The following is a 25,575-nucleotide window of genomic DNA, read 5'->3' as shown; positions in this document are numbered from 1 at the left end:
CCTGAGGTACAACGGCTGCCTTCTAGCAGGGTCCTCGTACGAGGCGGGGGCCAACCAGCTACCTACCTCTGCTCCTAAGGGCACTAATCCACTGGGAGGCTGCACTCTGACCTCCTAAAGGCTCCACCTTCTAAGATCATCACATTTTATTAGGGTTTCAACATGCGGATTTCAGAGGGACACAGTCACTCCGCAGCCCAGCTAAGGCGCTCTTAAAGACAACCCTTCAGTTGGTCCTTATGTTAATAAACATCCCCATCCCGAGCCCCAGCCACCTGCCAGCTTGACCACAGCAGGCTCTGGTGTCCCCTTTCTGCAGTCCATCCGCATGATATCCAGATAGCCGGGGGCATTTCTAGAGAGCAGTCCCATCACGCGGCACCTGGCCTGGGTGTTCTCTCTGGTTTCCACATCAGTATGACACCTGGTTCAAGGACCAAAACCCAGAGGTGCAGGGGCAGGGCGTCCTCTGGCAACCAGCCAAGGACAGGGCAGCCTCTGGCCTTGGGCCATATCCTCACCACAGCCCTGCAGAGCCCAGACCCTTGTGGCTGCCCACCCTACTGTCCCCCCAAGGGCTCGGAGGGCACTAGAAGGGCCCCTCAGCTTTGGAGATAAGGCCCAGGCTTGAGCCTTGGGCTCTGGCCTCGTTTCCCCAGTGCTTGAGAGAAAGGAGGAGTATTTGCCTTGCACCTAGCAAGTGCTCAAAAAATATCTGTTGAAGATGTGATTGAGTGAGTAAAGTGGGAAGGGGTGGGGACAAGTGAGGGTCCTGCTCAGGCCCCTGTCCCGCATCTGTTGGACTCTGGCTGGTGGAGGTGACCCAAATGTCCATCGACAGATAAATGGATAAAGAAAATGTGGTCTAGCCATACCATGGGCTATCACGAAGCCTTAAAAAAAAAGAGGGAAATCTGTCATGTTTGTGATTCCACTTTTAAGGAATACCTAAAGTAGTAAAAAAAAAAAATCACAGAAACTGGAAGTAGAAAGGTGGTTCTGGGGGGCTGGGAGAAGGAAGGGGAATTAGTGTTTGATGAGAGAGAGCTTCAGCATTGCACAAGGATGCGAATATGCTTAACGTCATTGAAATGTTCCTTTCAAATTGGCTAAGGGGGCGCCTGGGTGGCTCAGTGGATTAAGCCGCTGCCTTCTGCTCGGGTCATGATCTCAGGGTCCTGGGATCCAGCCCCGCATCTGGGCTCTCTGCTCCGCAGGGAGCCTGCTTCCTCCTCTCTCTCTGCCTGCCTCTCTGCCTACTTGTGATCTCTCTCTCTGTCAAATAAAAAAAAAAATCTTCAAAATGGCTAAGATGATAAAGTTAATGTTAGGTGGTGTTTACTACTGGGAAAAAAAAATGAGTGGATGCCAAGAGCCAGAAGGTTCTTGCAGTTAATTCCCCCCGCCCCACAAGAGACTCTGGCTGCCAGTGGGGTTGTAGAGGGTTAGAGTGGGGAGCTGGACGTCAGTTTGGAGTATGATTTGTCCAAGGAAGAGACAATAGTGGCCCAGCTAGGGAAGTGGCAGTAAAGATGGAAAAGGGACAAGAGACGAGCTGTCATGACTTGACTTGTGCGCTTCCCACCTTCCCGTTCATGTGCGGAAGTCCTAACCCCCAGTATCAGAGTGGGGTCCTAGCTGGAAGTAGGTCATTGCCGTTGTGATTAGTTACAATGAGGTCATAGGCCTTGGGTGAGCTACTGAGCCAGTATGACTGGTGGCCTTATAAAAAGGGGAAATTTGGATGCAGAGCCACACCCACAGGGAGAGCACCATGTGAAAACCGAGCCAGACATCCAGGTGATTCTTCTATAAGCCAAGGAACACCTGTGACGACCAAACAACCTCCGGAAGCTAGTGGAAAGGCATTGAACAAATCCGCATTCACAGCTCGCAGAAGGAGCCCTCCCTGCTGATGGCTTAGTCTCCGGACTCTGGTCCCCAGTCTGTGGGACTCTGCTAGGATGCGCCCTGGGAAAGCAATAGAGGAGACAGTAACTTAGATGGGGCAGGAGGTGGGTCGGGGGAGCTAAGTTGTGCCAGTTGGCGTAACAAGCAAGCCTCCAGTCTCAGCGGCTGCACAACACATGTTTATTTCTCCTGCATCTTCCCACTTCTGGTTGGTGGGCACCTTCCACCAGGGCACCAGGAATCCAGCTCCTTCCACCCTCCCCAGGCCCTGGGCTCTCCCACATCTAATTGCTGAAGGTAGGAGAGTGAGCGGTGGAGATCTCCAGGTGCGCTTTGCAAACCTGGAGACCTTGTTACATGCAGGTTCTGACGAAGGAGGTCTGGGCTGGAGCCCGAGAATCTGCATTTCTAACAAGCGCCTCAGGGATGCTGATGCTGCTGGTCTGGGCCCTGGCTTTCAGTACCAGGAGGCATCACTCCTGCCCACACCCATTGGCCTGAACTCATTCCCATAGTCAAATGCAAGGGAGGCGGGGAAGCGAAGTTCAGTGTTTACAGTGGGAGCTGGAGGAACCAGGATCAGGAAACGCAGGCGGAGGGCCGGAGCAGGTAGGAGGGACAGAGTCCTCCCCCCACAGCAGGACTGTTGTTCTGGAGGGATCAAGGGGGCATCCTGATCGAGACTGTGGGGCCCTTTAGCCTTCCTGAACGCTCTGTAAGTGACAAGGTGAGGGCCAAGATCTTCTTTAATTTGAGGCTCTGTGAGTCATCTGGGACCAGAGCTTGCAAGGAGACACTGCCCCTCCTCTCAGTGCCCCAGTCCTGGATCTGAGCACCCCCTCCCGCTCCTCCAGGAGCTCCTCTGTGGGAGACGGAGCCCTTGGGAGTGGGCAGCCGCAGTACAGTAAGTAGACTGCATGGACGGCTTGGTCCGTCCCTGCCGGGACGGGAGCCAGTTCCTACTCTACTGTCCCTACTGACCACTATCCCTGTCCCCCCACCTAGCCCTTTCCTGGGCAGCCCGTGACCGTGGAGGTAATGCTCCCCATGCCCCTCCACTACAGAGGCCATGGCCCAGGCCTGCAGGCCCCTGAGGCTCCCTGTGGGCCAGAGACTTGGGGGGACACCTACAAGCCACAGCACCCACTGCCTCTCTCGGTAACCCCCTTGGGAGAAGGGGCCCAGGTCAAAGGGTAGTCACAGGTTGTCCCCTGGTTGGGGAGGGGGCGCTTAGACAGGTTGTCTGTACTGGGCTAGCACGAGCAGCTGAGACTCCCAGTCCAGCACTCAGTGGGGCCGGGGCACTGGGAGTCGAGCCCTGGCCAGCCTGGCCGCTGAGAAGGCTTCCCCAGGAGACGACCCTGGTGTCCAATCCGAGTTTCAACAAGCCCCCCCCCCCCCCCCCCCCCCCCCCCCGCTTCGAATGTTCACCCCGTGGGCTGCCCGCCCCTAGGATCCAGGAACCTCATCACTGGGGCACTAACTGCTAGGTCTCCCGTCCCATCGTCACCACCCACATCTTGGCCTTTCCAGAGTCCTTCCTGAGCGCCCCCGATCTTATGGGCGGGCACAGGTCCGTCGGGGCTGGACATCTTGGTGAGGGCCTGGGGAGCGGTGGGGAGGCTGGACTGAGGGGCGAGGGATCTGGGCGGGGCGGAGCCGCTCGGGCCCAGCTACCACCCGTCTCCTCCCCGGCGCCCGCCCCCGCCCTCCCACGCACCTGCGCTGGCCTCCCCCCAAGCCCTGGGGGCAGCCGGCGGGCGGCGCTGGGAGATCAGAGGATTCGGAGGAGTCGGGCCCGGGGGGAGGGGGCGGGGAATTTCCCCCCACGCCTGCCTGGGCCTGCTCCCCTCCCCCTCCCCCGCCAGGTTGGGGGCAGGGGGGGCTCCGCTGGGGGAATTCCACTGCGCTGCGAGGGCTCAGGCGAGCCTGGGCTGGGGGTCCTACGGAAAGAAGGGGGAAGACAGGAGGGGACAGGCTGGGACCAGGGGCACAGCTGCCTTCCTCCCCAGACACCAGCTGCCCCTGCCTGTCCGGGATTGAAAGTCCACCATTCCCGCCTGTCTCGCGGGCGCGGGGGCAGGGAGTGGCACTTCCTCCGTCAAACCGGAGACCTTCGGTACTTGGAAAGAGGGACGCGAGGATCCGAAAGAGGGTGTGCGTTGGAGCTTCCGACAATGAATGGGTGACAGACAGAGTGCGTGCGTACCCTTGAATCAAGGGTGCCTGTGAACAGGAGACTCTGGGGTGTCCCAGGGGCGTGTGGCCTCGGGAGAGGGTCGCGTATCACTCCCATTAGGGTCTGTCTGTCCACCAGCGTGACCTGTCCTCCTCCACACACCCCTAGAACCTGCACGGACCTTGAGAGGGGGAAGGGTGGGGAGAAGCGTGCCGGGACACCCAGGGTCCCGGGGCAGTGGGTTGGGGGGGGATTGGCGTGGGAGGCGTCTGGACCTGCTGCCTCCGCTCCAGTCTCGGGCGGGGCTTCCCGGCCTCGGGGGATGGGGTGGGGAGGGAGGGACTCAAGGGGGAGGGACCCACAGAGGGACGCGAGGGGGGCAGGAGCCAGTGCGTTAGAGACCTGAGTGAGGGAGGCTCAGAGAGCAAGGCGCAGCGGGAGGGGGCGGGCGTGGAAGCCGAGGCAAGACCCGGAGCACTGAGGGGCAGTGACGGAGACGGCTCCTGGTCAGAGAACCCCGGAGATACCCCCAGTGGGGACACGGGGGCAAAGAGACACCTCCAGGGGTGGAAACCCTGGAGATAAATACCCGCGGGAGTGACCGCCTTAGACGGAGAGCGCCTCCCAGAGTGGGACGAGAACAGACGGTCAGAGGACAACGCCCCCCCCAGGTCGCTTGGAAGACCCCGGAGCGACCCCGGGGGCGGCATGGACCGTGCGCCGGCCAGTGCAACCTCTCTTTGGTTGGGGGTGATGGACGCACGAGCCCCGGGGGGCCTCCTCCTTCTCCTCCTCTTCCTCCCGCTGCTGCCGCCACGCGGGGCCTCCGCGGGGAGCCTGCACAGCCCAGGTGAGTCTTGGCCCAACTCTGAGCCGTGGTCACCACTCTGTCCTCTACCTTCACGCCTAGGACCCAGGTCCGGAGGCTGAGGAGGGAGCGGAGCAGGTGGCAGGGGCAGCTGAGCAGCGCTGTCTGGGCAGCCGGGGGCGGGGTGGCGGGGCAGTTGGAGTCCGGGGGGGGGGGCGGTGAAGATGCGGGCGAAGGTCCGGACGCCCCCAGTCCCCGCGGTCGTCGTGCAGGCCTGTCCGAGTGCTTCCAGGTGAATGGCGCCGACTACCGCGGCCACCAGAACCGGACGGGGCCGCGCGGGGCCGGCCGCCCGTGCCTCTTCTGGGACCAGACGCAGCAGCACAGCTACAGCAGCGCCAGCGACCCGCAAGGCCGCTGGGGACTGGGCCCGCACAACTTCTGCCGGTGAGGGCGGGGCCTGCGCTGGGGGCGGGGCTGCGCGCCGCAGAGACGGCGTTGGCCCGGCGAGTTGTAGGGGGATTGGAGGGCTCTGCGGCGGATACGAAGTCCACCCCGAGGGGCTGGGAGCGGAGCCTCTGCGAGGGACGAGGCCCAGCCACCCTGGGGGCGGGGCTGGACGCTCAGAACACTGTCGCGCATGGGACCCGCCTTAGGTGCCCAAACTCTGGCGTCTCAGGTCGGATCTGGGCGTTCAAGGAGGCCGCTCCCGCGGGACCCAGTCGGGGGTGGGGGTGGGGGTGGGGAGGCGAGCCCTGGTGGGAGGGGCCGGTCCTCGCCGTACAACTGATCTGAGGGGCTCTACTCGTTCCGGAGGGGTTGGGGGTTGCGAGCCACAACTGATGTCTGGACCTGAGCGGGAGGACACCACAAAGCTCAGGGTTCAGCACTTTTGCTCTAAAGCAGGGTCCCAAGGCAAGGGAAGTGGCTGAGGCCCACGGCAGAGTTGGGGACAACACGTCTGGTGGCCTCAAAGTCCTTATGTATAAGGTCACGTCCCAGCAACAGCTGAAGCCCAAAATATGCCCTCAGGCCCTCTTTAAGGACTTCCCACCCACCCCTTTGGAAGTCCCAAAGCACGTGGGACAAACCAGAATTTGTGCGACGGAGAGGAACACAAATTCTAACACACACAGTGGCCATTTTGCGGATAGGCCGTGGGGTGGGGCCCGGGACTTGCAGGCTTTGGGGGGGCTGGATCAGGACCACTTGTCCTCCTCGAGCAGGAACCCCGACGGAGACGTGCAGCCCTGGTGCTACGTAGCCGAGACAGAGGAGGGGATCTACTGGCGTTACTGCGACATCCCCACGTGCCACAGTGAGTGGGCCCGGTTGGACAAGGGTGGGAACGCTGGGCTGCCCCAGTAGAGTTCTCTTCTGGGGCACCCGACAAAGCCCGACTCCGCTGCCCCCTCAGTGCCCGGATACCTGGGTTGCTTCGTGGATTCGGGGGCACCCCCCGCCCTCAGCGGCCCCAGCGGCACCTCAACGAAGCTCACGGTGCAGGTGTGCCTTCGCTTCTGCCGCATGAAGGGCTACCAGGTACTGCCCCCACCTCCCGCCCAGAACGGCACCCTGAACTTGTCCTCGGCACCAAATCAACTCCCAACCCTGACGTCAAACCCTGGCACTGATTTTGGAACCTCCGGTCCAATTCTCACTCGCGACCCAGACCCTAGGTTCCCACTACCCCACCCCCGCCCCAACCACTGCCTCTGGGGTCACCCAGTCTGTGCTCCCAGCTGGCGGGCGTGGAGGCTGGCTATGCCTGCTTCTGTGGCTCTGCAAGCGACCTGGACCGGGGACGCCCGGCCCCAGCTACCGACTGTGACCAGATTTGCTTCGGCCACCCGGGCCAGCTGTGCGGTGGCGATGGGCGTCTGGGTATCTACGAAGGTGAGGAGTGAGCGGGGAAGAGAGCCCTGGGGAGCGCTGGAGTCTGGGTGAGACCGGGGAGCGCGATGCCCTCCTAGGGGGCGGGATCTGAGGCGCGCAGAAGTGGGGACCGGGCCGAACCTGGGGGTCAGAGGCGGGGCCTGGGTTGAGGGTGGGGCTTGAGGAGGGGAGCCACGGTCCACGGAAGGAGTGGGCCCCGGCTCAGGTGGCAGGGGGACAGATCTGGGGTCGAGGCCCCGCGGGGGAGGAGGAGGAGCCCCCGGGATTCTGACGGCCGGCCCCGCCCACAGTGTCCGTGGGCTCCTGCCAGGGCAACTGGACCGCTCCTCAGGGCGTCGTCTACTCCCCGGACTTCCCGGACGAGTACGGGCCGGACCGGAACTGCAGCTGGGCGCTGAGCCCGCCGGGCGCCGCGCTGGAGCTCACCTTCCGCCTCTTCGAGCTGGCCGACCCGCGCGATCGGCTGGAGCTGCGCGACGCCGCCTCGGGCAGCCTGCTCCGCGCCTTCGACGGCGCCCGCCCGCCTCCGCCCGGGCCGCTGCGCCTGCGCGCCGCCGCGCTGCTGCTCACCTTCCGCAGCGACGCGCGCGGCCACGCGCAGGGCTTCGCGCTCACCTACCGCGGTGAGCGCCCGCCGGGTCGCGCCCCCGCCCGCCGCGCCGCCGCCCCGCCTCACACTTCTCTCCGCAGGGCTGCAGGACGCCGCGGACCACCCGGAGCCCAGGGGCTCGGCGCAGACCCCAGCGGCGCCCCCCGACTGGGCCAACGTCAGCTGCAGCCCCCGGCCCGGGGCTCCGGAGGCCGCGATGGGAGGTGAGGCGGGCGTGCGAGGCGCGAGGGAGTTGGGGGGCCGCCCTCTCCAGACTCCGTCCTCACAGCACCGTGCGCCCGCAGCCCGGGTCTTCTCGACGGTGACGGCCGTCTCGGTGCTGCTGCTGCTGCTCCTGTCGTTGCTGCGCCTGCTTCGCCGACGGTGCGCCCCCTGGGGCAGGGCCTGAGGGCGGACGCCTCGGTGGCAGGGGGTGGGGAGGTGGGGGTGGGGGGACCCTGCTGGGAAGCTGAGGCCTCCAAGGGGAACAGGGCTGGGAGGAAATCCTGGGTTCTTGAGGGCCGAAGCCTTGCGTCCACACAGGGAGTCGCGCGTGGGATCGCAGGTGAAGCAGGACGCTGGAGGTAAGATTGGTTGAGGGTTCGGCTGACGTCTGCTCCCTCTCTAGGAGCTGTCTGCTGGCTCCGGGAAAAGGTCCCCCGGCGTTGGGGCCTTCCCGGGGCCCCGGGAGAAGCTGGGCTGTGTGGTACCGCCGGCCTCGAGGGGTGGCCCTGCCCTGCCCTCCCGGCGACTCTCAGGCTGTGGGTCTAGCCGCGAGTTACCGGCCCCTGAGCGCCTCCAGCCAGAGTTCCCTGCGCTCGCTCATCTCTGCTCTCTGACTCGGGAACCCCAGGGTCCACTGGACCCTCTGCCGAGGGATGGACACCTGAGACTTCATGCCAACTCTACGTTGACCCTCTGCCCCTGTAAGGGCAGCTCGATCCCTGGTCATCCCGTGGAGGCCAGACATTGGACAGGAAGCATCTGATGCTATTGAGAACTTGGTCTGACCCTCGGGGTCCAGATGGTTGAGGCCAAAGGGCAAGAGGAATCCCAGCTTCCTTTCCTCATGAACCTTGATATGGGGATGTCTGATTTCAGGTTGCTTTGAGAGCCTCTTGGTGGTGGTCCTGGACTGCTGCCCTAAGGGAAGTGTGAAAGGTCAAAAAAAAAAAAAAATAGTCGAAGACCAACTATAGACTTTGAATAAAGGACCTATTTTGGTACAGAGTTCTGCAAGTTCCTGCTTGATGGGAGGGGTTATGTTAATGAGGGTATCGGAGCCAGGGTTGGGTGTGTCCATGCAAACTAAGGTGGGTCCCAGCAAGGAGTGATTTGGAGGTGCCTGTAATGCTGAAGACTGAGGAACAGCGGAGGCGTAAGGATGGGTGGGCGGGATCCTGGAGACCGGGAGGAGAAGGAAGCCGGTTGTGGGCGGGGTTAAGCCGGAGAAGGGACGCGGTCCTGGACCCGCTTTAGGATGAACCCCGGCAGGGACCGACCTTTCTTCTTTGGCCTCCCGCCCTCCCTCTTCCCCCCGTTTCCTGTCTTTTCTGGGTGGAACTGAAGGTGCCCCCAGTGGGAAATAACAGGGATTGAGTTTGACTGAGCCCAGGCTATAGGGAGCCTGGCCAGAAGGGTAGGGCATCACCTGAGGGTGCTGGGCGCGTCAGACACACCTGTAGAGGCCTGGGCATCTCAGCGCGGCTTGCTGCGCTCTGGCTGAGTCGGCAGGGTGGAGAGCTCGCCCGTGGAGTGGGGACGCGCCGGGTCTAGACCTTACTGGTCCGAAGGTCCGGGGCCGGCAGCACCTTGGACAGAGCCCGGGTGAGGGGTGGGGCTGGGTGAGGGTGCGTGAGAGGGTGAGTGCCCAAGGGTGCCTCGATCTGGGGGGTTCGCGCGGAAAGCCTGGGTGCGCAAGGCAGACTCAGGCGCCGGGGCCTCTCCAGCAGAGCCACCCGGACCCAAAACTCTGGATCCCTCGCCCACAACTACCCCATGCAAATGAATCTGGGACCGCATATATTATGCTAATTAAACAAAAGTCTGGGCGGGCATGGGCGGGGCCTCCCCAGCCAGCCGCATCCATTGGCCCTCGCGGGGCCTACGTCACGAGCACCGCGCGCGAAACGCTGGCGGGATGGCGGGGGCGAGCAGCTGGGGCGGAGTCTGGCGTCCCCACCAGCGTCCGGCCGCACCCGTCCTCCCAGCTGCGAAGAGACGACCGGCAGCCGCCGCCGCCGCCGCCGCCGCCACGAGCTGTCCCTGCGGCTCGCCTGCCCCGGCAGGGCCCGCCGCACTGCGCTCCGGCGCCCCGCGCGTCCCCGGCCTCGGCCCCGGCGTGGGGGCGCCGGGCCCGCGCGTGCGCAGCGCGGGAGGGGGCGCGGGCCGGGACCCCTGGCCGGCGCGTGCGCGAACGGAGCCTGGGCGGCGGGCGGGCATCCGGATGAGTCTCCGCGCGCCGTGGCACCACTGAGGAGGAGGCCGGGGGCCGAGGGGAGCGCGGACCACCCGCGCCGGGCCGGGCCATGGCGTTCCTGGCCGGGCCGCGCCTGCTGGACTGGGCCAGCTCGCCACCGCACCTGCAGTTCAACAAGTTCGTGCTGACGGGCTACCGGCCGGCCAGCAGCGGCTCGGGCTGTCTGCGCAGCCTCTTCTACCTGCACAACGAGCTGGGCAACATCTACACGCACGGTGAGCTGCGCCCCGCATCCCACCCCCGCGGCAGCCCTGCCCGAGCCTGGCCGGGGGCCGGAAGGCCGGCGAGCGCCCCACTGCTAAGGTCCTGGGCTGCCTGGGCCCTGGCACGGCCAGGAGCTGTGGTGACAAAGCTGCCATTGTCCCGGACGGAACTGTCCTTCCGCTCCCCGGGCGGGGCCCCGGGGCAGGCGAGGGAAGCAGTATGGGACCAAGTCCGCTTAATCCCTCTGAGCCCCAGGGAGGAGTCTGGTGCCCGCCCCCTTTCATAATCCCAGCGTCTGGGGCACCCTCCCCCGCCCACACTCGTCCCGTGGATGGGTGTTGACTTCGGCTTCGAGGGGCCCAGGAAAAGAAGCCAGGCCTCAGCCCCTCCCCGTGCGGCTGCCCTGCCACCCCCGGGCCGGAGCAGCCCGGCCGCGAGGCTCCGCCTGGTGGCGGCTCCTTCCAACCCCCGGCAGGCGCCCGGCCCCTCCTCCGCGGCCCTGCTCTGCTGACACAGCCCTGCCCGTCCTTGGGCTGCCCGGCGCCAGAGAGGGGCCTGAGCAGACTGGGCCCAACCTTGGTACCTGCCTCACTGGGGTACTATGGCCCCGCCAGACCTTGGCTGGTGTGCAGCCTGTCTGCTGTGCCCACCTTTGACCCCTGTGAGGGTAATGCCAGTACCCAGGGGAAGGGTCACCCTGGTTGGGGCCAAGAGGAATGGAGCACGAGGGGGAAAAGTCCCTAAAGGAGATGGAACAAGCTTCTTCAGCCCCTCTCCCTTGCCTGACTTTGCCCCTTTCTGGAAGACAAAAAGATCCAAAGCCTCCTTGTGTCACACGGGCTTTGGGAGAAGCAAGCTAAGTGACCAGGGGATCTGGAGTCATTGCCCACATATCCTATTCAGAATTCAGCATGAGGTCATGCCTCCTTCTGGCTTCTGCTGACACACCAAGTTTGGGGGACTGGGGCCCCCGGCTTTCTGGGGAGGTAATGTGGCTGAGGGACGGGAACAGTGTGGGCGTTAAGACTGTGTCCATGGCCTACCTGCTGGGCTCACCCGGGCACTCGCTCGGCGTCTTCAACTGAAAGTGTCGATCCCATCTCTACTTCCAGAATCGCGAGCTCCGCCGTCACGGAAGTTGCTGAAGGCACAGGGGCTGCCCCGTCAGAGGCCCGGCTTCTCTGTGCTGAGAGCATTGCCAAGACTGGTCTTGCCTCATCCCTCTTGTGTTATCTCTAGACTGTGGACTCCCTGAGGACGCGACTTGTCCTCTGTGCTCCAGCCGCGTGATGGGTCATTGTCTCCCTCCCCCAGGGCTGGCCTTGCTAGGCTTCCTGGTGCTGCTGCCGACGACCATGCCGTGGGGCCAGCTGGGCAAGGACGGCTGGCTGGGGGGCGCGCACTGTGTGGCCTGCCTGGCCCCCCCCGCGGGCTCCGTGCTCTATCACCTCTTCATGTGCCACCAGGGGGGCAGCGCCGTGTACACGCGACTCCTCGCCCTGGACATGTGCGGCGTCTGCCTTGTCAACACCCTCGGTGAGCCGAGGACAGAGTGGGTCGGCTTGAAGGGTGGGAGCCGGTGGGGGCGGGGGGAAGGCAGGGGCCACTCACGTGAGCCCTGGGTATAAAGGGCAGGCGGTTAGTTGCCCAGACTGATGTGCCTTCTCCTGCCTCTCTCTCCTGCTCAGGGGCTCTGCCCATCATCCACTGCACCCTGGCCTGTCGGCCCTGGCTTCGCCCGGCCGCCCTGCTGGGCTACACCGTGCTGTCGGGTGTGGCCGGCTGGCGGGCCCTCACCGCTCCCTCCACCAGTGCCCGGCTCCGCGCCTTCGGCTGGCAGGCTGCGGCCCGCCTCCTGGTGTTTGGGGCCCGGGGAATGGGGCTGGGCTCCGGGGCTCCAGGCTCCCTGCGCTGCTACCTGCGCATGGATGCGCTGGCGCTGCTCGGGGGGCTGGTGAATGTGGCCCGCCTGCCGGAGCGCTGGGGACCCGGCCGCTTCGACTACTGGGGCAACTCCCACCAGATCATGCACCTGCTCAGCGTGGGCTCCATCCTCCAGCTGCACGCCGGCGTCGTGCCCGACCTGCTCTGGGCCGCCCACCACGCCTGTCCCCCAGACTGAGCCGCCTCCAGCCTGCCACGCTGGCTCCTGACAGTCCTCTGGAACCAATAGCGTGCTTCACTCCTGCTCCTTGTCTTGGAGGGGCCGACGGCCTGGATGCTTCCAGCAAACAGGACTTCCCAGCTGGGAGCCCTCCTCTGTTCGTCCGTTTTTCCCTGTGGACTAACCTCTTCGACTCACCTCGGAGCTCTGGCTTTCCCTCCCTGCTGCCTTCCTTCAGGGTACCGTCTGGGTAGGCTAGAAGGAACCCTTTCCTTCCTAGGCCTCAGTTTATCCTTTGTGACCTATGAGAGCGTGGCTGGAGGGACTCCGGGGTCATGTCCGGCTCTGACAGTTGGAACCCTACCAGCCCAGAGCCATGAGCTCACTCTGCCTCCACACGTAAGGTATCTTATGGGTGCCTGGCCCAGCCTTCAGCCCGTTTCCTGACTTTTGTCTTTCTGCTCTGCATGCCAGCCCTCCCTGCAGCCTGAGGCTCACCTTCCCTCTTCTCCCTTCTGTCCCGAGACTGTGGAGGGAGGGGTTTGGGCAACAGGACCAGTCTCTTATCCCAGGACCAAGGGGTAGGAGGGCAGCTAGCACGGAGCCACAGAGCTGAGGGCACTGGACGCAGGCCCCACTGGGCTGAGGCCCCCTCTCCACGTTGAGTGCTATGCTCTGATGGCGCAACCTATACACTGGGGACGTGCCTGCTCAGGAAATCTCGGCTACATGCAGCGCATGGCTCCTGCCTCCAGCCAGCTGGCCTGGGGCCCTGCATGAGGCCCCAGCCTCGGCCCACGCTGGGGCCGCAGACCCTGGGCAACATCAATAAAGGGGCAGGAAGCACCGTGTTACCACACAAACAAGCGCGGGTGCTCCCGAGATTCAAATACCTTTTATTAGACGTGGGTAGGCAGGAGGCACCCCTGGAGCTCCCAGAGGGACCCCAGCCTCCAGGAGGATGGGGGGGGAGGCTAAAAGGTTAAAAGCACAGAGGCTGGCCTGTAGACTCAGGTTGGGCCCAGTGAGTCCTCAAATAGGCTGAGGAGGTTCCGAGGTTCAAAGGTGGGGAAGGCACCCCGAGGGGGCTCAGAGTCAATGTCACTTAGGTCCAGGGCATCCCTGGGGTGGGAGGGAAGAGAGACAAATTAGAGTCAGGGTCTGAAAGCCACTACCTCCCAGCCCCCTGGAGTCTGGGCCTGCTCACCTCAGTGAATACCTGTTCTGGGGGGCGGGGGAGCCGTTGCGGGGGGTGGAGGTGTTCCCCACAGCCCTGGCCAGGATGGCCTCCGGAGACGGCGAGAGCCTGCACGGGATGGGCCAGACAAGTAAGGTGTCGAGGGGTGGGGGGTGCACGGGGAGGAGGCCGCAGCTGGGTGGGAGCAGCAAGACCAACCCTGTCCCTATGCAGGTGCTGGGCTCCAGCCTGACCGGGGTGGGGATGGGGACCCCGTGGGGAACAGCGGAAACGCGGTGCCCTTTGACAGAAGCACTTTCACAACTCTGAAATGCCACCCGACCTCTCAAAGGCCACCTCCGTTCTGTCTCAGAACACGGGGTTAGGACAGCTGGCTTTGTAGTGACCTTGTGGAGATGAAGCTTTTCAGGTACTTCCTGTCGATATGAAGTGTCCCCGTGGCAAGGGGGTGACATTTCCATAAGGAAGGGGTTAATGGTGTGATTCCTCCTGAGGCCCGGGCCCCAAACATGTGGTTCTCTTTCGCAGCAGTGTCTTAATTACAGCCCCTCCCTTGGCCACCAGGAGTTTCCCAGGACCAGCTCCTCGGTGCCTCACCTGTGGACACCGGCAGCCCCTGCTTTTGGGGGGGACTTGGGCAGCAGTGCCCTAAGCCCAGAGTTGCCCGGTATGCTCTGCTCCACGCATTCCCTACACCGGGCTTGGAAGAGACGCGGCATTCATGGCCAGGCTGCACCCCACCGGCCTCCGGTCCCGTCCCAGGGCCTGACGGGGGCTAGATTTATGGGAAGGGTCCTGCTCACCACTAATCCTCTTGGGTCTGGGGCCTGGACGTGATGACCGCCCCGGTCCCCCACCCCCGGCACCCTCAGCTCTCACCCACCCTACGCTGTCCTCGTCCCAGCTGCTGGAGAGGCTGCTGTGCAGGAGGAGGCTGCAGGGTGGGGAGCCGGGCGGGGTGGCTGGGGGGCTCGGGGGCTGCAGCCAGCCGGCGGGGTGGGCCAGGCCATGCCACAGCCAGCACAGCAGGGAGAGCAGGGCCTGTGGGGACAGGGACGGGGGAGGCAGATCAGACCCTGGTGTCGGGGAGCAGGGTGGGGCGCCCTGACCCATCGCCCGACTTACCTGCCACAGGGCCCACCCTCGACGGAGGGCGTCGGCGGCTGCGTACCACAGAACGCTCCAGGGCCGAGGCCGCCTGAGCATGGGCAGGGCCAGCAGGGCCGAGGCTGTGGCCCGCAGCTTGGGGTCAGGTTCCAGCATCATGGTGAGGACCGAACGCAGCTCGGAGGACAGGCCTGCCCACAGGGCAGGGCCATGTCAGGAGTGAGGGGCTCTAAGCCCGGTGTCCCCCACTGCCGGCCCTCCCTGGGGCAGCACGGTCCTCTCCATCCCTGCCTTCCACTTACCAGCCGTGAACTCAGGGGGCAGATAGCCCTGGCGAAGCTGCTGCCAGCCCTCCCCACCGTGGGGCAGCTCCATGTTGCACGCCACTTCCAGGGTGGTGAGACCCAGACTGGGAAGGACGGGGGCAGTGACAGGAGAGGGGCAAGGTTGGCCCTGGGACGACAGACCCCAGAGCTCCAGGCCGCCCAAGAAGAGGGTGGGGGAGGCTGGGACGACAGACCCCAGAGCTCCAGGCCGCCCAAGAAGGGGGGGGTGCTGTCTTCTGCCATGAGCCAGGGACATGGTTGGGGGGGTCCTGAGAAGGACCAACAGGGCCAGTGATGGGACCGTGTCGTGCTGCATGGACCCCGGGCAGAGCACAGCCTGCGGCAGCTGGTGAGTCCTCCTGGCACCCCTCACTGACTGCACGGGCACCGGGGTTACTAATGTTCCCGTCATGGTTCTGTGGATAAAGCTGGACATGACTCTTCGAGGCCAAACAGGATTATTAGCATAGACAAGGGGACCCAGTGCCTGGTCCAGTCCCAGCCTCACAACATGCTAACTGGACTCTGGGCAAGTCCCTCAGCCCCACTGTGTCTGTTACCTGTAAGTGGGGTCATGGTCTCCCCCGGGGGGGTTGTGTGGCGAGGATGGGGCGGACCCATGTGAAGTGGCTCCAGAGGGCTCGCTGCTTAGACAGCCTGACTCTGCGGAACCCCCTTGACTACAGGGGGGCCCCCACCCCTTCAGGGCAGGGTGTCCAGCCCAAGGCCGAGTCTCCCTGACTTCGGACTAGGGCGGCGTTTCCCTCCCTCTGCTACCTGCACCCACGCCCGGCCCCCCGCAGAGCCTCCCGCGTCCCAGCCCTCACCTGAACACGTCCGCCGCTGTCCCGTAGGAGCCCTGCAGCAGCTCGGGAGCCATGTACCGGGGGTCTCCCTCCTGGGCCTCTCCGGCTCCACGTGTGCCCAGCTCAACCAGCAGCCCAAAGTCACCCAGCTTGCAACGGCCCCGGGGCCCCAGGAAGATGTTGGCAGGCTTGACGTCAAGGTGGACCAGGCCTTGGCCGTGGAGGTGAGCCAGGGCGAGCAGGGTGTCCCGCAGGTAGCCCCAGACCTGGGCCTCGGGCAGGCCTGTGCCCCAGGCCTCACAGTGCTGCTGCAGGCTGGGCCCGCACAGCTCCGTCTGCAGGTACAGGATGCCGCCCTCCTCCCAGGCTTGCTCCAGCCGCACACAGCGCGGGTGCTGCCCCACCTTCTCGTGGCCGCCGACCTCGGCCAGCTTGCGGGCCCGGTCCTTGGGGCCCCGGAATGGTGACATGGAGCGCTTTACTGCATAGAGCCGGCCGTCTTCCTTAGAGCGGACCTGGAAGGGAGGTAGTGCCCGTGGGGGAGATGGGAGGGGGCACCGGCACTTAGAGGCCTGCCGGGCAGGTTCTGTTATGACCGCAGGGGCGTGGACAGTCTAGCAGAGCTACCTGAGGGAGACCCGCGCACGTGCAATAGCGACACTGGGTGCCCACTCCAGGAGCGCTGAGTCTCGACCCAGGAGGGTCTCTGTGGCCCCGGAGGGTTCTGAGGGCTGGCTGCAGAACCGCGTGGGCAGGGTGAGCGCTGTGTGAGTTTGTTTCTCAATGATCAACTCTGGACATGTCCAGAGAAAGGTCTGGAAGGAAAGACACCCCCAGGAGCACAGGAGCTGCCTCTGCGAAGAACTGGTCCAGGGGCCGTTGCTGTTCGTACTTTTTAACAACAAAACTGTCTCCCGTGTAGTACTTGTGTACGGAGAATGACCGTTTTAAAGGGAATATAAATGATTGGAAATATATTTTAAGAAAAAAAAAAAAGTGGCGTGGAGGGTGTAGCCTGGGTGCCTGCGTGCTTGAGGTGACGGGGGGGGGGGCCCACTGCACAGAGCGGGCTGGCGCCGTGGCAGGAGAAAGGGCGCCGGAGCCACTGTGCGGTGAGCCAGGCTCCAGGCAAGGGGAGTGTGGGTATGGGGGGCCTGAGCAGGGGGCCGGGGAGAGCAGTCAAATCAGGCGCGGAAGATGGAGACTGTCAAGTCATGAGAAGCAGGGGAGGGAGGCGGGGGGGGGGGTCCCCCAGCAGGCCCAGGGTAGTTTTCCCCACTCACCTTGAAGACCTCTCCATAAGAGCCGTGGCCCAGGCGGCCAAGCCTCTGGAAACTCTGTTGGAAAAAGGACTCCGGCCGGCTGGGGTCATACGAGGGGCTCTGCAGGGTCTCAGAGGCTTTGCCTCGGAATGACACCCTCCGGGGCTGCGGCTGGTGCCAGCCCGGGGTCCGAGGAGGGAAGAGGCGGCTGACGGGGATGCTGCCCTTGGCAGGGGGTCGGGGAGGGAGGCTCCGACTGAGCCCCCCAGGCCTCTTGAGGGAGAAGCCAGGTTCGGCATGGCGGAAGTAGGCTGGGACTGGGACAGGGGTACCACTCAGCGGGGGAGGGGAGCCCTCCGTGGGCACGGGCATGGCCAGCGCAGGAGCCCCCAAGCGCACAGTACAGAGCACTGTGTCCACTCAAACAGTGCCTGTCCTGTGGCCCCAAAGGGGCTTCGGAAGAAAGCTGCGCCCACTCCACACGCACGTGTAGCTTTAAACATGGAGGCCACAGGGACACCGAGCACCTGCGGGAGAAGGCAGAGGACAAATACGTATACGCCAGCACACAGTCATCTGTACCTTGGAGGTCATGGAAGCATAAAGTGAAAAGCAAGGCCGTGTCCTAGAGACTCCCACAGCCCAGCAGAGTTTAAGCTGAGGCAGGTTCCGGAGCCAGACCGCCTGCTGTGTGTCCCTGCCCCGTCACAACCAGCTGTTTGGCCTGAAAATATACACCTTCTTCCAAAAATGTAAGGCGGAAGTATTAACACAGGCCCAGCATCTCTTCTCTCCAACTCAAAAGTAAAAACAAAGGTCTCAAGCCAAGTTTCTTTCCTGACTTCTTTCTCCCAGCTGTGGGGCTGAAACTCATTTCGTGACGCTCCGCTTCCCACTGCGGGTGGCCGAGCTCCGCTCCCGCAGTGCAGCAGACAGGCCGGGGGCTCCCTCTGCCATCAGCCCCTGCTCAAGAGGCAAAAGCTCGACCTCAGGGCCAGGGGGCCGGGAACACGGAGGCCTGATCGCTGAAGCCCAAGCTCATTCACAGGAAGGAGGCTCCCCCGTGGGAAAGGTGAGCAGAGAAGGCCAGAGGCTGCTGTCCCCACCCTAAGGCAGCAGTGTCACCCGGGGAGACAGGCACCACCGTCCCTGTCCTCCGCTCCGGAGCTGCGGCCTAGGGATTCTGCCTGTGGAGAAGCACACAATGACACAGAAAGTTCTGAGGCTCTCTCTGGGGGCGGGCGGGGGGGGGGAGACTTTCTTTGAAACAATGTGTGGGAAGTTCCAGCTTAAAGGCGCTCTCGAAGTCAGTGGAGGTTTGGGTGGTCAGCAAACACGAGCAGGTGGTTTTGGTGGTCAGCAAACGTGAGGAGGAGGTTTGGGTGGTCAGCAAACGCGAGGAAGCTGGCACCACCACTACTGCAACAAAGTACCCATGGGCCAGCCAGCCTCCCAGAGAGAACTGGGGAAGGAGACAGCTGGCAAGAGCCCTGCTGGGGTCAGAACACACCCCAGACACTGAGTGCAAAAGCTCCCTTGTTAAAGGTGCCCCAAGTTAATTAGATCAGTCTATGGAGCAGTGGAGGCCGAGGCAGCGTCAGAAACAGTGGGACCATCAGCCCACAACTAGCGGAGTAAGAGCTGAGGGTGGGGAAGGGCAGAGAGAGCCCCTGGGAAGCCCCTGGTGCTCCAAGGGGTGCACGGGGTGCCCGGCTGGGCCCTCCAAGGAGGGGGTGAGAGAGACGTCAGTACAAGGGCCCAGCCAGTCACGAAGCAAATAAACAAGCAAACAAAGTCACAAGCCGCAGAGGACCAGTGAGAAACCAGCCCCCACCGTCGCTGTAGCACTGTCTAAAATATCCAGTTTTCCACAACAACAACAAATTACAAGACACACAAAGACATAGGGAAGTGTGACCCACACACAGGAACAAAGCAGACGACAGAAACAACCAGATGTAAGAGGGACCAGATGTCAGATTTCATGGATGAAGATGTCGAAGCAGCCACTCCAACTGTGTTCAAAGAACTAAAGGGAACTGGGCGTAAAGAGAACTGTGACGGCAACACCTCACCAAGTAAAGAATTTTGATAATGAGATAGAAATTATAAAAAGAACAGAGTGGAAATTATGGGAATGAAAGGTATAATACCGAAATGGGAACCCTCCCGGGAGGTGGCCAACAGCAGATTTGAGCTGGCAGGATGCTAGCTAGTCTGAAGACAGACGGAGAGAGATGATTCAGGCTGGGGAACAGAGGGAACAAATCAGGAAGAAGCGGGAACAGAGCCTCGGAGAAAAGTAAAACACCATTAAGTACGCCAGCGTCGGCAGAATGGCACGTGGGAAGGAAGGAAGAGAAGCAGCAGGGAAAATACACTAAGAAATAACGGGAAAACTTCCCAAATGTGATTCCCAGAGAAACCTCCTGCCCCAAGAAAAACGCATCAACCTAGCCAACGAGCTCAATGAACTTCGGGTAGGATAAGCCAAGAGATCCACATCCAGAAGCGTCCTATTAAAAAGTGCTGACAGCCAAAACCAAGGACACGATCTTGAGAGTGGCAGGAGGGAAAAGGACTCATCACTTACAAGCCCCCCACCCCAGGAGATTAACTGCTGACTTCTCACCAGAAACAGCCAGTGCCAGAAGGCGGTGGGGTGGCATATTCAAAGTGTCGGGGGCGGGGCGGGGGGGAGTTTGTCAGCCAAGAATTCTATATCCAACAAACTATCTTTCAAAAATAAGAGGCAAAATAGGGGCGCCTGGGTGGCTCAGTCAGTTAAGTGTCTGCCTTCAGCTGAGGTCATGATCCCAGGGCCCTGGGATCAAGTCACATGTTAGGCTCCTTGCTCAGTGGGGAGCTTGTTTCTCCTTCTGCGTGCTGCTCCCCCTGCTTGTGCGTGCTCTCTCTCTCTCTGACAAATAAGTAAATAAATCTAAAAAAGAGAGAGAGGGAGAGTTAATTTAAAAATAAAGGCAAGGGGCCCCTGCGTGGCTCAGTGGGTTAAAGCCTCTGCCTTCAGCTCAGGTCATGATCTCAGGGTCCTGGGATCTAGCCCCGCATCGGGCTCTCTGCTCAGCAGGGAGCCTGCTTCCCTTCCTCTCTCTCTGGCTGCCTCTCTGCCTATCTGTGATCTCTGTCTGTCAAATAAATAAATAAAATTTAAAAAAAAATAAAAATAAAGGCAAAATGGGGTGCCTGGGTGGCTCAGTTGGTTAAGTGTCTGCCTTCAGCTGAGGTCATAATCCCAGGGCCTTGGGATGGAGCCCCACATCCAGCTCCCTGTTCGGCGGGGAGCCTGCTTCTCCCCCTGCCACCTCCCCTGCTGTGCTCTCTCTCTCTCTCTGTCAAATAAATAAATAAAATACAAATAAATAAATAAAGCCAAAATAAAGACATTCCTGGATAAAAACAAAAAATTCATTGCTAATAGAGCTGCTTTATAAGAAAAACTAAAGGTAGTTCTCCATGCTAAAAGTACATGATTCCAAATAGTAATTGGAATCTATATGAAGAAACAAAGCACGGATAAAAGTAATTATGTGGTTTTGAAGGGGCAGGGGGTGGGACGTTGGACCAGCCTGGTGGTGGGTATTGTGGAGGGCAGGGATTGCATGAAGCACTGGGTGTGGTGCATAAACAATGAATTCTAGTACACTGAAAAGTAATTCAGTGGGTTAAAGCCTCTGCCTTCGGCTCAGGTCATGATCCCAGGGTCCTGGGATTGAGCCCCGCATCAGGCTCTCTGCTCCGCGGGGAGCCTGCTTCCCCCTCTCTCTCCGCCTGACTCTTTGCCTACTTGTGATCTCTGTCAAATAAATAAATAAAATCTTAAAAAAAAAAACATTATACGTATAGACCTGCTTTCCATTCTTCCCTCAGCTTCTCAAAGTAAAGACGACATAAATAAATGGAAAGACATTATATGTTCATAGATCCAAAAAATTAACATAGATAAAAAATGGCAATACTTTCCAAACTGATCTACAGATTCAGTAAAATCAGAATCAGAATCCCAGCTGGCTTCTTTTTAGAAACTGAGAAGCTGATCCTAAAATTCATACGGAATTTCACAGGTCCCAGAATAGTTGAAACAAAGTAGGAAGTCTTGCATTTCCCGATTGTAAAGCTACAGGAATCAGAACAGAGGTATTCACAGAAGGACAGATGTATAGATCACGGAAATGCAACTGAGAGTTTAGAAATAAACCCTGACACTCATAGTCAATTGACTTGGACAAGGGGGCCGAAACCATTCAGTGGGAAAGAAGTCTTCTCTACAAACAGTGCTGGAACGACTGGATCTCTACATGCAACAATCATCGAGCAGAAAACTCTGACTTGACTTCTTTTTCCCTCTAACAGTGAATACTCATGTATTTCTTGACAGAAATATTAATGGGTTTGATGACGGGATGATGTCCTAGGCGTACAGGTGATGTTACATATAAATGATGTGTGTACCCTATTAGCTTTCTAAAATCAAGAAACATGTTGAATTCAGAAACACACTGGGCCACAGGGCGCTGTGGACCGCAATACCTCAGGGAAGGCTCAGCCCAGTGTCTGGCATACAGATCCCCCAGTAAATGCTGCTACATAACAAGTAATATATAATAGTGTTCCGAGCGGTAACCGAAGGAACACACAAAGTGCAGCCGTTGCAAGGTGTGTGTTGGGAGGGAAAGGGCTCTTATGTTGCTATAATGTTATAACAGAAACAAAAGCAAGAAGACCAAAGAGGAGGAGTCCAATTCGGAGAGGAAGCCACAGTGTATCAAAAGATACCATACCCAGCAGGGAGAGAGTCAGTAACAGAACCAGGAGGGAGCAGTCAGTCGTCTGAAGTGTGCCCTCCAGTGGCTGGGACAGTGAGAGGACAGGGGAGGGGACCCCCCCCCTCCCAGGGGCCTGCGGGGAAGACACACTACACCCTGTGGGGACCCTCCCTCCGCAGGGTTCACCTCAGGATTCCCATGTCAGGTTTCCTGGAGCGCAGAACCAGGGTGTCAGAACCCCCTCCCGCGCTGGTGAGAGGCCCCGTCCCAGCACGCTGGGGACACCAGGCACCTGCCTCTTACACCAGCTCTCAGACCACCCCAATATCCCTTGCATTCTAGCACCACTCGGCCTGGCCGAACAGCTTTGGGGAGGGGACAGGGGAGAGAGAAGGAACAGGGGCTCCCCCGCGAGTCCCGGGTGGCCCGGAGCAGGCCGGCCTGCGTGACCTCTGGAGCTTCCTCACCCTCTCACTGGGCCGGACACATCGCTGACCACGGTCTACCGCGCTAGACTGTGAGCTCCTCCCGGGCAGGGCCACAGCTGGTTCACCTCCGTGGGCGCGGGGAAACCCTGGCGAACATCCGAGGGAGGCTGTCAAGGGTGCGGAGCTGCTCCCGGGGAGGGGCCGGTGAGGCGGGGCCGGTCTTCGCGGAAAGGCGCTCCCAGAAAAGGGGCCAGGGAGGCCGGGGAAGGCCGGGAGGCCGGGTCCGCCCCGGGAGCCGCGGCAGGGGCAGGGGGCGGGGCCGCCGCGGGCAGGGCGCGACCCCGCGGGGCCCGGAGCGGTTGAGGCTGACCCCGGCAGGGGCTGTCACGGGGCGGAGGCTGCCGGGAGGGGAGTCCCGGCCCACCGCCCTCAGGACCCGGCCTGGGCTCACCTGGAGGGGTGGGCGGGGAGCAGCTCAGCAAGGTCCCAGATGCCGGGTCGGCGGAGGCTGCGGAAGCCCCCGGGGCGGTCAGGCGGGCTGGGGCCTGCGGGCGACAGTCTCTACCCGAGGACTCTCGGAGGGGAACGGCCCGTGAACGCGCGCAGAGCCGGCTCGCGCCAAAAATTCCAAACCGGCCTCGAGGCCCCGCCCAGGAACGCCTACTGCTCCGCCCACTCCCCGATGCAGCCCATCAGAGGCGCCCAGGGCGCCGGGGCTCCGCCCCCCACGTCTCTGCGTGCGCGTCACCGGGCCCGCTCCCCCGGCTCCTGAGGCCGTGCCCTCTCACTGCGCAGGCGCGACGTCTCCTCGGCGCCAGCCGGGGCGGAGGCTGCGACGCGGCGCGGTGTCCCGGTGAGGGGTGGCGCGGGCTCCGACTTGGCCGGCGGACCTCTCCCACTCGGTTCCCGGGATGCGGACAGACCTCCAGACCCCAGTCCCGCACCCACCGCCCTCGCCTCGCTGGCTTGGTTTTCGAGACTGGAAAAGGGGCGGTTTGCCCCAGGAGGCGGTCCCTCGGGACCAGACGGAAGTCCCTGCGGCCTCCGGGTCCCAGCGGGGTGGGGCGCCCTCGTGCCTGCCGGGCGCCTCACCGGGATGCCAGACATTCCCCCACCCCCGGGGAAGCCCTGCAGACTGGCCGCGGCCGCCTCCGGGGCAGCCCCAACCATTCTCCGGATTTGAGATTCGAGCTCAACTCTAGCCTGCCTGAGCCCCTCCCGGGCTGAACGACCTCGGGAACGCACCGGGCCTTTCCGGGCTTCGGATTAGTCTCTTCTCCTGCAAAAACTGGGCTGATTGACACCGCCTCCCCCAAGCAGCTAGCGGTTCAAATTGGATGATCCCGTTAAAGTCCTTAGCGGGGAGCCGGGGCAGGGCAAGGGCTGGTTCCTAACAATAGCGCGGCTGGGGGGTTGCCCCTTCCTTCACATAGGGCACCTTTTATCCGTTTAACGGGGCGCTTCCAGGCCGCCCTCTCTAGAACACTCCCCATCTCGTCGCACCTTATTTTCGTTTTACACTTCCTCTATCTGAAATCCTGTCCTCTATTTACTGGTTTATTTGTTGACCAGCCATCCCCCAAGTTTCTGACAGGTTAGGGTTCCCAGCCCATTGTGCCTGCACCTTCAGGGAACATTCCAGTTCATGGAGCAGCACGGGAGGGCCTGGCATATCAGGTTCGGCCCATAGACCTGGAGCTCCTCTGGGGGCTGGATCCCCGCCCCGCATACACCATTCCTTTGCATTTGCATCTCTGGCAGCCACAGCCCCTGTGACTCAGGCTGGATCCTTGTGAAAGACCCCAGGCTTGTCCCCAGGAGGCCTGGGGAAGCAGGTGGGCCTCTCTCCAGCTGCCATCCCCTCTGCCAGTCCCATCTCCCAGGAGTCCGGGACCTTGGGCTTCTTCCAGCTGCCCAGTCTTGAAAGCCTGCTTTGCAGTTATTTAAAGTAAATATTTTTAAAATTCAAAGATATACTTCCAAGGGATATTTCCCTCTGTGGAAGGGCTGTAATATGAAGTTAAGTACAGATAGTAGGAGAGAGCACCGGTCGTGGAGTAAGGAAAATTAGGGCTCGGCCCTGCTTTGCTATACAGGTAGGCTGTGCTGCTGTGAGCGAGTTGCTTTGTTTCTGGATCTGTTTCCATGTTTGTAAAATGGAGACGAGCGTTCCCACGTCCTTGTAGGGTAGGAGCACTACATAAGAAAATGAAAGCAAGGGGATTAGCTCAAGGCCAAGCAAGCACCGTAGGAGCTTACTCACCGTTTAATAACAGCAACATTCTGTCGTTTGCATCGAGTTGTACAGGTTTTCAAAGCAGCTCCCAGGGCCAAAAGGAAGTGCCTGGGGAGAGGAACCAGGACCCCCACACCCGCCCTGGGACCACAGGGGCAGAGGCAAGGGTCCACAGGCTTTGAGACCAAAGAACTTGGAGGGGGCTGAGCCCGCGAAGAAGCTCCCCCTCCCCCATCCCCGGCCCTGGGCCCAAGCGCTGGCTTCCAGGGGTCCCGCCCGCACTCAGGTGAGAGCCGGCTCCAGCCCCGCGCGCCCCCGTGTGTCCCGTCGCCGCAACAGCACGTGGCCACACCCAGACTCTCCCAGGGAAGTTGGACTAACGTGACTTAAGAAAAGCGGGGAAAGGGCGGCCCAGGTGCAAACAGGGCACCGTGTGGCAGAGGGGATTGTGGTGGGTGCGTCGGGGGAGCTGGTCTTGCTGTCAGGTGCGGTGGGTGTTGTGTAGGTGTGTCACAGTGTGCGTTTGTCTTACGCACGCTTCTGGGTGTGTGCCTCATTTCACACTAGCACAGGTCTAATAAGCCGGGCGGGTGGAGACAGGACGTTAACAGAGGTCAGCGTTGGGAGGGCCTGGAGGTGTGGCAGCGGTGTCCCGGAGGCATCAGGGCAGGGGTCTGCGCTGACCCAGGGGGATTGAGCTGCCTGATGGAGGGCCGAGCGGGTGACCCCGGGGGGATTGAGCAGAGTCGTAGGTTCACGGGGCGCCTGGCGCCCCTCCAGCTGTCCTCCCCAAATTCCCTCCCACCCCGGCAGGTGCTGCTCTGAGCAGCTGGCTGGGAGTCTGCTGAGAGGCTTTGCCATTTTAGGCGACACGCTTCCTGGGCCTCTGCTTTGCATTCCCAACACCCAGCTGTTGCCTTGCCCTGGGCTCTTAGCTCTATCCCCCCAAAGTTACTCCTCTCCTTGGAAGCTGAGCCACCATGTCCCCTCACGCCTGGGAGAGAAGGTTCCCGAGGCTGGGACTCCATCAGGGGCTCTCCTGGCCCCCACGTGGTCCAGGGGCTCTTGGGCCCGGCTGGCTTGGACCAGGCTGGGGATGACCTGAAGGCACTGGGTGTGCTGGGGTAGCGGTGGCGCCGTTGCATGGGCCGGGGGTGCCCCACTGGGCTTGGCCCCCAGCAGCATGAAGCTGGCCGAAGCCCCACGCTGGCTGGCATTTTCCACCGGCCCATGCCAGCCCCCAGGCAGCCTGGCAGTG

General features: G+C 61.8%; 3 protein-coding genes across 8 annotated transcripts; 2 read left to right on the top strand and 1 right to left on the bottom strand.

Annotated features, from left to right (window-relative positions):
* The first annotated feature begins 4,603 nt into the window (after positions 1-4,603).
* On the top strand, positions 4,604-8,538 carry KREMEN2 (kringle containing transmembrane protein 2). 2 transcript variants are annotated; one of them, XM_045993879.1, is made up of 9 exons: positions 4,604-4,940; positions 5,171-5,345; positions 6,125-6,216; positions 6,316-6,440; positions 6,758-6,794; positions 7,085-7,417; positions 7,485-7,607; positions 7,689-7,767; positions 8,012-8,538. In XM_045993879.1, the coding sequence occupies exons 1-9, from the start codon at positions 4,799-4,801 to the stop codon at positions 8,220-8,222; spliced, it is 1,317 nt and encodes a 438-aa protein (XP_045849835.1). In that variant the 5' UTR covers positions 4,604-4,798; the 3' UTR covers positions 8,223-8,538. The 2 variants fall into 2 exon arrangements, with proteins under 2 accessions (XP_045849835.1, XP_045849834.1); XM_045993878.1 differs by having other exon boundaries at positions 6,641-6,794.
* Positions 8,539-9,722: 1,184 nt separating this feature from the next.
* Positions 9,723-12,604, top strand: PAQR4 (progestin and adipoQ receptor family member 4). Of its 2 annotated transcripts, none has more exons than XM_045993328.1 (3): positions 9,723-10,077; positions 11,381-11,602; positions 11,755-12,604. In XM_045993328.1, exons 1-3 carry the CDS (start codon positions 9,912-9,914, stop codon positions 12,186-12,188), a joined length of 822 nt encoding a protein of 273 aa, XP_045849284.1. In that variant the 5' UTR covers positions 9,723-9,911; the 3' UTR covers positions 12,189-12,604. The 2 variants fall into 2 exon arrangements, with proteins under 2 accessions (XP_045849284.1, XP_045849285.1); XM_045993329.1 differs by having other exon boundaries at positions 9,948-10,077; positions 11,179-11,602.
* On the bottom strand, positions 12,589-24,619 carry PKMYT1 (protein kinase, membrane associated tyrosine/threonine 1). 4 transcript variants are annotated; one of them, XM_045993323.1, is made up of 10 exons: positions 24,345-24,619; positions 22,533-22,626; positions 22,121-22,227; positions 16,891-17,396; positions 15,629-16,122; positions 14,778-14,884; positions 14,494-14,666; positions 14,252-14,409; positions 13,378-13,476; positions 12,589-13,292 (listed from the first exon to the last, which is right to left on the bottom strand). In XM_045993323.1, the coding sequence occupies exons 4-10, from the start codon at positions 17,239-17,241 to the stop codon at positions 13,181-13,183; spliced, it is 1,494 nt and encodes a 497-aa protein (XP_045849279.1). In that variant the 5' UTR covers positions 17,242-17,396; positions 22,121-22,227; positions 22,533-22,626; positions 24,345-24,619; the 3' UTR covers positions 12,589-13,180. The 4 variants fall into 4 exon arrangements, with proteins under 4 accessions (XP_045849279.1, XP_045849280.1, XP_045849283.1 ...); XM_045993324.1 differs by having other exon boundaries at positions 22,533-22,589; XM_045993327.1 differs by lacking the exon at positions 24,345-24,619 and having other exon boundaries at positions 13,390-13,476; positions 22,533-22,855.
* Between the last annotated feature and the right edge of the window lie 956 nt (positions 24,620-25,575).

The sequence above is a fragment of the Meles meles genome, chromosome 21, assembly GCF_922984935.1.
Source record: "Meles meles chromosome 21, mMelMel3.1 paternal haplotype, whole genome shotgun sequence".
Classification (NCBI taxonomy): domain Eukaryota; kingdom Metazoa; phylum Chordata; class Mammalia; order Carnivora; family Mustelidae; genus Meles; species Meles meles.
The sequence above is the reverse complement of the archived record's forward strand: the minus strand, read 5'-3'. Positions and strand labels throughout refer to the sequence as shown.